The sequence below is a fragment of the Triticum dicoccoides genome, chromosome 6B, assembly GCF_002162155.2.
Source record: "Triticum dicoccoides isolate Atlit2015 ecotype Zavitan chromosome 6B, WEW_v2.0, whole genome shotgun sequence".
NCBI classification, from domain to species: Eukaryota; Viridiplantae; Streptophyta; class Magnoliopsida; order Poales; family Poaceae; genus Triticum; species Triticum dicoccoides.
In genome coordinates this window covers 76468576-76478199 of record NC_041391.1, presented here as the reverse complement: position 1 = coordinate 76478199, position 9624 = coordinate 76468576, and the positions used below count along the sequence as shown (strand labels likewise).

The 9624-nt window shown below is 44.1% G+C and overlaps 2 protein-coding genes across 5 annotated transcripts in view; both read left to right on the top strand.

Moving 5' to 3' along the window:
- Positions 1–301: 301 nt before the first annotated feature.
- LOC119322663 (glutathione S-transferase T2-like) lies at positions 302–3455 on the top strand. Its single transcript, XM_037596153.1, has 5 exons — positions 302–495; positions 951–1361; positions 1442–1762; positions 2217–2639; positions 2709–3455. Exons 1-5 carry the CDS (start codon positions 343–345, stop codon positions 3345–3347), a joined length of 1947 nt encoding a protein of 648 aa, XP_037452050.1. The 5' UTR covers positions 302–342; the 3' UTR covers positions 3348–3455.
- Positions 3456–3581: 126 nt separating this feature from the next.
- Positions 3582–9624, top strand: part of LOC119322662 (receptor-like protein 54) — a 10347-nt gene continuing 4304 nt past the window's right edge. The window contains exons 1-5 of one of the 4 annotated variants that reach the window (XR_005155791.1): positions 3582–3821; positions 3900–4130; positions 4781–6394; positions 7402–9102; positions 9173–9286. Coding sequence is in view for 2 of the 4 variants with exons in the window: in XM_037596151.1 (XP_037452048.1) it covers positions 5608–6394; positions 7402–9290 (2676 nt within the window). In the remaining 2 variants the exon portion in view is untranslated. Of the gene's footprint in view, positions 3822–3899; positions 4131–4780; positions 6395–7401; positions 9291–9624 lie in introns of those variants that run through there. The other 3 variants (XM_037596152.1, XR_005155789.1, XM_037596151.1) reach the window with 3 other exon arrangements.

Genomic DNA, 9624 nt, shown 5'->3' with positions numbered 1-9624 from the left:
GCATCGGTGCTGCCAACGATCAGCAACGATGAGAACTTATTCTCGATGCATTGTACTTTTTTCGTCTCATAATATAAAAGCATTTTTGACACTAAACTAGGGTAGGAAGAGAGTCTGGAAACGTTTATGGGCTTTGCCCGAATGTTTTTTTGTCTTGTGAATATATACTGTTCCAAACGGAAACCATGGGCCGCGTCTGAATTTCGGTACTCCTGCGGCGCTTCCCCGGAAAAATGCGGAGAAACGGGAAGAGGGGTAAAAGAGAAAAAAAAACGCAGCTACCCCAGCTGGGTCGCGTCGTTTTTGTTGTGTGTGACTGACGCACGGTCGGGTACGCCGCCCATGGAGGAGGGCCTGCCGGAGGCGGGCGTCGCCGGCGGAGGCGCCCCCGAGGGGGAGAATCTCACCTCCGGGAGGCCGCCCCCGGGCTTCGACGGGGTCCGCATCAAGGCCATGCGGGGAGCCATCCAGGGACATCCTCTCGCCCACGTGCAGGTACCCTGCTGCGCTCTCCCTCGCGCGCCGCCGCCGCTGACCGGCTAAGGCTTTGATCGGGCTGATGCGTGCTTCCCGGCGGCGCCTGCCTGCCTGCCTGCCTGCACAATTGGTTCTCGATTTAGGGGGTGATCCCACGCATTTGGACATTTTACTTCGCCAATTCCGCAATTAGGGTGACGAATTTTACTGAAATAGTGGAACTGGGAAAGAACAAATGATTCTTTTTCAGGGAAAAAGGAACAAATAATTTTTGGTTCCCCTGGTTAATTTGGATATGAATTGATGCTATCACATACTGTAAATACCATGTCCATGTGTATCTCTTTCTCTCACTGGATACAGAAAAACAGAGACCACACTTGAACTATTCCGGCATATATCCATGGTGCCCCCTGTGTTACACAGCCGCAGTTCACTGGGAGAGACGACTAATTTGTTGTCTCGCAATGCAGGGTGCCCCAACGGATGGTTACAGGAGCTCGCTGAACCAGGGAAACAACGGCACATTTTGGGACGAGCGTCAAGTCTGTATCCCAGCTGAGGAGCAGCAGTCGCCAGCTGAACGGTCTACTCGATCCGTGAGATCAAGGGGCAGGAGAACGAAAAATTTCAGCGATAAGGAGGACAATATGTTGGTGTTGGCATGGCTGAATATCAGCATGGAAGTAGCACCAGGGAACGAGCAAGTTCGTTCTTATTGGCAGAGGATATATTGTTACTTCCACCGGAACAGGAACTTCGAGTCAGATCGCAATCAAAATTCCCTCACGCACCGTTGGTCTACCATTCAAGAACATGTTCAGAAATTCTGCTGGTGTTATGACCGGATCGGGTGTAAAAACGGGATCACGGAGGAAGAAAGGGTATGCACCTATCGCTTTAATCTGCTTGTAATTTCACATGTTCCATACAATTTTGTTAAGGCATATGCATACTTGCGCAGATAGTTCAGGCATTGGGAGTGTACAAATCAGAAGAGAAGAAAGCGTTTGGTTTCTTGCATTGTTGGAATACCTTACATGCCCATCAAAAGTGGACTGATAGGTTGTCTCAGAAAAAACAGAAGACAACCTCCAATTCAAGTCCGGGTACATTTCCTCTTGGAACCAACTCAATTCGGCTTGACGATGAAGCGGAGGCTCGTAGTCCAAAAAATGAGGACTCGGGCTCGGACGACGGAGGGGACTGTGGGCACGAGCTCCAGGTTCAGGCCATGGAGTGCGCCCTCCAGGAGCAGCCTCTCGACCACAAGCCCCACCTTCAGGTATACCATCCCCCGTCTCACCCTCTCTTGGGCACACTGCCATGCCCTCATCTCACTGAACAGCTAGGGCTTTGATCAGGTTTTCTGATGCACAAGTTGATGCGAGCTTTATGGCGGTGCCTACCTTCACACTGCATTTTTTACTAGGATGTGCTCTTACACATTTGGACCTTTTTCGGTGGTAGTTTTGCCATTAGGGTGACGAATTTCCCTTACTGGTTCATATGGCCTCCTGGAAGGCCTGGAGTAGAGCTCACAGAGAAATAGGGGAATGCAAAATTTGCTTGGTTTTAATTAATTTGGATAAGAGTTGACGCTATCACACCAAAACTACGTGTCTCTCACCCTAACTGGACACAGACAGAGATTATAATTGAACTATTCCAGCAAATATTCATGGTGCCGTCTGTTATGTGGCAGCAAGAGAAAACTAATTTATTATTTTGCGATGCAGGTTGCCGCAATGGATGGTTATACCTATAGGAGCTTGTTGAATCAAGGAAACAAGGAACCATTTTGGGATGACCGTCAACTTGGTAGTAGCTCAGCTGAGGAGCAACAATCGCCAATTGAACAAGCTATTCAGTCCATGCCAACGAACATCAAGAGAACAGAAAATTTCAGCGATAAGGAAGACTATATGTTGGTGTTGGCATGGCTAAATATCAGTATGGATGCAGCACAAGGGAATGAGCAGACTTGTTCTACTTACTGGCAGAGAATGCATTGTTACTTCCACGAGAACAGGAACTTCGAGTCAGATCATAGTCAAAATTCTCTCTTGCAGCGTTGGTCAACCATTCAAGAACACGTAGAGAAGTTCTGTAGATGTTATGACCGTGTTGGGCATAGAAGCGTGGTGACAGACAAAGATAAGGTATACACCTATCTCTTTAATATGTAGTTACATTTGTTTTGTGTAATTTAACAAGACATACTTGCACAGATTGTTCAGGCATTGGAAGTGTACAAGGCAGAAGAAAAGAAAGCATTCGCTTTCTTGCATTGTTGGAATACCTTGCAGCTCCATAAAAAATGGACTGATATGTTATCTCAGAAAAAACAGAAGACGACACCCAATTCAAGTCCAGACACGTCCAACTCAAGTTGGCCTGATGGTGAAGCGGAGGTTCCTACTCCAGAAAATGAGCCTTTGGAAAGACCAATAGGTAGTATGGCGGAGAAAGAACAATTACAACCTTGTAAAAGTTCTGTCTCTCCAAATGATAATATTTACATGGAAGCGGCAAATCATCTGTGGTCAAATAAGAGAGTGGCGGAGAGCGTGAAAGAGCTCAAGGAAGATGAGCACTTTGAACAAGCATGTGCACTAGAAGAAGAGAGGATTGCAAATGGAATAGACATGATAGCACACAAGAGAAAAAAGCTTGAAGTAAAAGAAAGAGAGTTAGAATTCAAGAGAAAGAAGCTGGAAGTAAGGGAAAGAGAGTTAGAACTTCAGAGAAGGTTGGAAGATGCGAGAATAATGGATATGGATATTAGTGCTATGACTGGGCGACAACAACAGTTCTACATGAGCTTGCAGAATGAGATCATCGCTCGACGATGCAATAGGTCGAAATGAGCTGCTTCATTGTCTTGACTTCAATGTTGTTTCGTTGTACGTAGTATTATCTTGTATGAACTTTTAGGTGGGTAGATGCTTTTTGTTGATAAAATTATTGCCTGACTAGCTTAATGTTGATTGGCCTGATTAGTTGATAAATCTCTTGTATGCTTTTGGTTTTCTGTTGTTCTGTTTTGTGACAGACTGATTGGTCTGAGCTTTGTGGTTGTTATCTACGCACTAGTGTTTTCCTTTTCAGTTAGTACAATGTTTGAAAAAAAATCGGGGGATATCGATAAGGTTCGTGCTTCTCGCACCAAATATATGGCGGGGTTGGCCGAAGGATGAGATCTCACTGAGCTTTGGGTTTGTGATTCTTCTCTCTTGAAGCGCTTTCCTGAAATAATTATGTTATCTGCACTAAAACCTTTCTCCTGTCTCTGTTGCTAAATTCCTGAAAAGCTCTATGAACGTGGAGTGCAAGAATATCTGGTATGCCATACTGTTTTTTGTGGAGTTGAGTTTAGATTGTTGATCACCTGGAGTGCTAACTTATCATGTTGATTGCAGCAGCGGAGCATTAATCTATTTTGTGGGACTTCCTTGGTTCTGCTGAGGAGCATGATCAGTCAGTGTCATGATGGTCACAATCTGTTCTTTCAAAAATGAGGGATTTGTAAGAGCCTGCACTCACTCAGGGGGTCTACATGTGACAAAATGGCAGCTAACTCTGGGAAGCCTACATGGGATCAACTGGGCAACATGGCTGGATCCGATGCTAACAAACTGCAAGGGTTTCTGGTATGTCGAAGTTACTTTATTATATCTGCCTAAGCTTAACTTTGGACCTATTGCATAGTTTCTTTGCAATCTATCAGAGCCCAACGTAATTACTCTCTGATGCCAGCAGCGTAAAAGCCTAATATCAGTGCCCAGTCCTGATGGGAAATGACGGCAGGACTACATTTAGTATAATCACCATAGTCAACAAAACCAAAGTCTTTTCATGCTCCGCTTTGAGCTTTCAAAGTCCAACAAGGTCAAACAGTCATGGTATAAGTGAATGGAGGGAACGTGAGTCTGGTTCTTAGGTTTTCTAGTGATCATTAGAGGGGTGAGTGATTTGAATTCTGAAGTTAATCAATGGATAGCAGGACTAACTCAATGCCCAATCTATTAAATTCAATTAATCGGTTTGTTAAAAACTGTGGGTAACACGGTGGAGCAGAGGTAGCAAAGACTGAAGAAACCAGCCCATGCTTTTTGTACGAGTAAGGATCGCAGGTCCTCCGACAATGTGTGTAATCAACCACCCCTAGCTTTGACCGTCAGTATGTTGATGACGAAGGACACACTAATAAGTAATGAGTAAATTGTTTCTTGGTAATCTGTCCCCTTCGCTGGACCGAGAATTTTCCGCATTATATGACAGTTTGGAGTGACACACGCAGGCAAATGGTGACAAACTGCTACCAACAGAAAGAAAAGAACAGTCATGCGGGAGCTACTACGTTTGAAGAGTACGAAATGCGTGACTTGACTCGAAGCCGGAAAGCAGTCCAGAGAACAGTTCAACCTTTGAAAAGTTCTCTCTGTCCGTTCCAGATGTTTTGCTTGAGGTTCTTCTTAGACCAACACCCAAAGGGCCTGTGTAGGACGACTTGCAAGTCTCAGCAGTAATTTCATAGAAAGATCACAAAGAAGATGGATGCTGGTGTTACCAGGTCTTGGCGTCTTGGTCGTTCGATAATACCCAGAAGTAAGAAAACGATGGGATGTGTGCACTTTCCAAGTGACACAAGAAGCATTTTGGGGGTCAGTTGGACAAAGCCTCCAGCAGCAAAACATGGTGTTGCTGTTCCTGCTACCAGCAGAGAAACCACAATGCTCTGCTTTGGAAACCACTATGCTCTGCTTTGAAGTTCACGAAAATGGGTCGAAAAACAAAATAAAATGATCGGAGTATTTTTGCCCGCCTGGTAGTCTAGCAAATGTTTCTATTGGTGGGCTTCAAGTTTACCACATGCCTGAGGTGGGAAAAGCAACTGAAAATGTCTACAGAAATGCAAGCATAAACCAAAGACTTGAGGAACCATGCATCTTGACTGCCTGCTGAGTCTATTCACCACAGCCACCGTAATATTTTTCTCACCAAATAGCCTGTCAACCACGGCATGCGTGACCCGGACCATGCAAAATGGTTCCCACTATCTGCACTTTATAAAGGGAACATACTCCTACTGTCCTACACCATTGGAAGCCGCAGGCCAGCAGCAAAATGGTGGCTACTCCCATTCTGCACCACCTCCACATCCTCACGCTCCTCCTCATATGCTCCTGTTCCATGCACGCTTCAGCCAACACCACCACCGCCGTCCCCTGCCTCCCAGACCAAGCCCCGGCCCTCCTCCACCTCAAACATTCCTTCACACATGCAAACCTACCGTCATGGCGAGCTGGAAAAGACTGCTGCCACTGGGAGGGCGTCGCCTGCGACGCAGCCTCCGGAAGGGTCATCTCCCTTAACCTCAGCAACATCGACGCAACGATCCACCGCGTCGACACCGCACTCCTCAACCTCACCTCCCTGAAGAGCTTGAGCCTCACCACCACACGCATTTCCGAGGGGCTCTCTACGCTGAGCAAGCTTCCCTCACTGAACACTCTGGAGCTTCATGGGTTGAGCTCCTCGGACCCGGTAGGCCCGGAGCTATCTTCGATTGGCGATATCAGGCAGCTGACATCTCTGCACCTCGAGGGCTATGATTTCTCTCGGTCACAACCCTCTTGGATCGGCAATCTGACGGGCTTGGCGCACCTGCGCATGCACGGTTGCAGTTTCGCCGGGCCAGTGCCTGATCAGATTGGCACTCTTGCAAAGCTGACGCTGCTGGATTTGGAAAATTGCAACTACACCGGGCAATCGGTTCCTTCATGGATTGGAAACCTTACAAGGTTGACAACGTTGAGTATCCAAGGTTGCCGGCATTCTGGGTCGATTCCCTCGGCAATCGCAAACTTGACCCGGCTTGAAGTTATACGGCTAGGGAACAACAGCCTTGTCGGTGAGATCCTAACTACAATCTCAGATAATGCTTCTTTTTGTTCCTAGCTAAATGCATATCATGGTTGACACAATTTTCATCTATTTAAATATACAGTATTGCTAAGAAAAGGAAATTACTCTGTTTTTCAACCTGAAACAATGAGGTCACCCCATGTATTTACAGAAAGAGTAAACATTTTTGCAGATTTTTTTTTGTACTTGATATTTTCTAGTTGTGTACTGCTTGCCTAACCACACCTCTAGCGAGTTCACACTTAACATTAAGCTACACTCAAATTGAGACACCTCGCGGTGCTATGACATCGAAATATAGTTTGGTTAGGAAGTTATTTTGTTGACCTTTTTATGACCATAACTCTTTTTCTACTCACAGTGAAACTTTATTTCCAGCTACTATAACCATAGTCTTCAGTAATTTACTTAGCTGAAAACTACCTTTTTTTCGAAAAGGAGGGTTTACCCCCGGCCTCTGCAGGCGATGCACACAGCCATAGCGGAAAACCACATATTCTATTAAACTATTAATTGTACTATTTATCTGTAAATGTTGGTTAATTAATTTTTTGGGGGCATTAGTAGTGTTATTTAAGTTTGTTAGAAATATAGGTTGAATTAGAAGGGGAGCCTTGGCGCAGTGGTAAAGCTGCCGCCTTGTGACCATGAGGTCACGGGTTCAAGTCCTGGAAACAGCCTCTTACAGAAATGTAGGGAAAGGCTGCGTACAATAGACCCAAAGTGGTCGGACCCTTCCCCAGACCCTGCGCAAGCGGGAGCTACATGCACTGGGGCTGCCCCCCAGAAATATAGGTTGAATTAGCTATAAGAGTATATGAACGCAGTATCGCACCTAAAAATCATGAATTGTTTCAGAAATTAATGGATAATTTACTTCTTTCTTCAAAAATTCGATTGATATTTTTTCATAGATACATCAAGATATGTGTATTAATTTTCTTTCAGAAGCACCGGAACATATTTTGACTAGTACTTGCCCTTTTCATGCAGGGAAAATTCCACAATCGTTGTTCGCTTTTCCAGCATTGAAAGTGCTTTCCCTAAAGAACAATCAACTCTCTGGTCATCTTGAAGACATTCCTTTCCCTCTATATTCATCCTTGTCTACTGTTGAGATAAACGACAACCAGTTAACTGGCCATATACCCAAATCAATCCTTCAGCTTAAACATCTTGAATACCTCAACCTTGAATCAAATAGATTGTCAGGCACAATCAAACTAAGCCCTTTCTGGAGGTTGGAGAGACTCTTTTTTCTTAGTCTATCCAATAACAAGCTATCAATCGCCGACGAAGAAGGTGCTGACGTTTTAAAATCTCTTCCTAACATCTACCAGATACACCTTGCATCCTGCAACCTCACAAAATTTCCGGGTTCACTGAGATATCTAGATAAAGTTTCCGTTCTTGACCTTTCAAGTAATCAAATAAATGATGTTATACCAAGTTGGGTATGGGAGAACTGGAAGGACCAGCTTGAGAGTTTGAACCTCTCGCGCAACATGTTCACGGCTTTGGAGAAGTTTCCTTCTCTTGTTCATATGCCACGCCTAACTGCTCTTGATCTCAGCTTTAATAGGCTTCAAGGCAGCATACCAATACCGGTAACTGCAGTGTCTGGGAATGTATTAGATTATTCAAACAATAACTTCTCTTCCATTCTTCCTGACTTTGGAAGATATATTAGAAGCTTCTACCTCAATTTGTCCAAGAATAAATTAAATGGTTATGTACCATCTTCCATCTGCAGTGCAAGCCATCTCAATATCTTGGACCTGTCTTATAACAATTTTAGTGGATCACTCCCATCATGCCTTATTGGAAGTGGGAAACTAACTGTGTTGAAGTTGAGAGAAAATCAATTCAACGGGACGTTCCCTGAAAATATTAGAGAGGAGTGCAAGTTTCGAACAATAGATTTGAACAGAAATCAAATTGAAGGTGAACTACCAAGAGCATTGTTAAATTGTCAAGACTTAGAGCTTCTTGATATTGGTAACAATCAGGTCCGCGGTTCCTTTCCATCTTGGTTGGACATTCTTCCAAAGCTTCGGGTCCTTGTCTTACGGTCCAACCAGCTCAATGGAACAATAAGGGATCTTGATGGTGACCATGGAACCACCAACCAGTTCCCTAGTTTGCAAATACTCTGTTTGGCTTCCAACAGATTCTATGGACACCTGCCAAAAGGATGGTTTAATAAATTCAAAGCAATGATGGAAAATGTCAACGAGGAGGGACGAGTTTTAGGCTATTACACAAACACAACGCATGGATTTTATCAAGACACTGTTACCATCACACTTAAGGGATCCGACCTTATTTTCACCAAGATTCTAACTACTTTCAAAGCAATCGATTTCTCAAACAACTCATTTGATGGCCATTTTCCAGAGTCAATTGGGAATCTTGTTTCGCTTCACGGGGTTAATATGTCATCCAACAACTTCACGGGACAAATGCCATCTAGCTTCAGTAACTTGTCTCAGCTGGAATCGTTGGACCTCTCTTGGAACCGGATTTCAGGAGAAATCCCGCAAGTGCTGACCTCTCTTACCTCTCTTGCTTGGTTGAATCTTTCATACAACAACTTGGTTGGAAGAATACCGCAGGGTAACCAGTTCTTGTCATTTCCCAATAGTTCATTTGAAGGCAACGTGGGGCTATGTGGAAATCCGCTCTCTAAACAATGTGAGACTACAGATTCAACTGCTTCAAGTGCATTGGCCCCTCCTGAACCTTATAATTTGTGGCAGGATAGACTTGATGCCATCCTTCTCTTCACATTTGTTGGCCTGGGGTTTGGAGTGGGCTTTGCATCGGCAATTACGTTCCGAATGTTTTGCCACATCAAAGGATTGGACTGCAAGCAATGGTAAATCCATGTGCTTTGTGTGCTATACCGCTAAACAACAATATGTATTTTATAGTTGCATTTCTTGAAAAAGAATATATTGTATGTTCATAGTTTGTTCTTGTTAGACGGGACAACTTATTTAATTCTCTTTGTTTGGTAGAAAGTATTTTTTTTAGATAAACAGTACAAAGTACTTGTATGCTTCATTTCATTGTATGGATTGCAAAATTGATGAATCAAATATGTGATGGCATTATGAATAATATGCATTGCATTTTTATTTCATATGGTCGCATATTGTTTTATCATGCTGGAAGGCACTAGTGGTATCGACTAAACATGAAACGAAAAGGGGA

Excerpts from the sequence above, each read along its gene's own strand:
- LOC119322663 (XM_037596153.1), top strand. The coding sequence starts at position 343 with ATGGAGGAGGGCCTGCCGGAGGCGGGCGTCGCCGGCGGAGGCGCCCCC. Across the intron at positions 1,362-1,441 it reads GGATCACGGAGGAAGAAAGG|ATAGTTCAGGCATTGGGAGT; the intron begins GTATGCACCTAT and ends ATACTTGCGCAG. Across the intron at positions 1,763-2,216 it reads ACCACAAGCCCCACCTTCAG|GTTGCCGCAATGGATGGTTA; the intron begins GTATACCATCCC and ends TTTGCGATGCAG.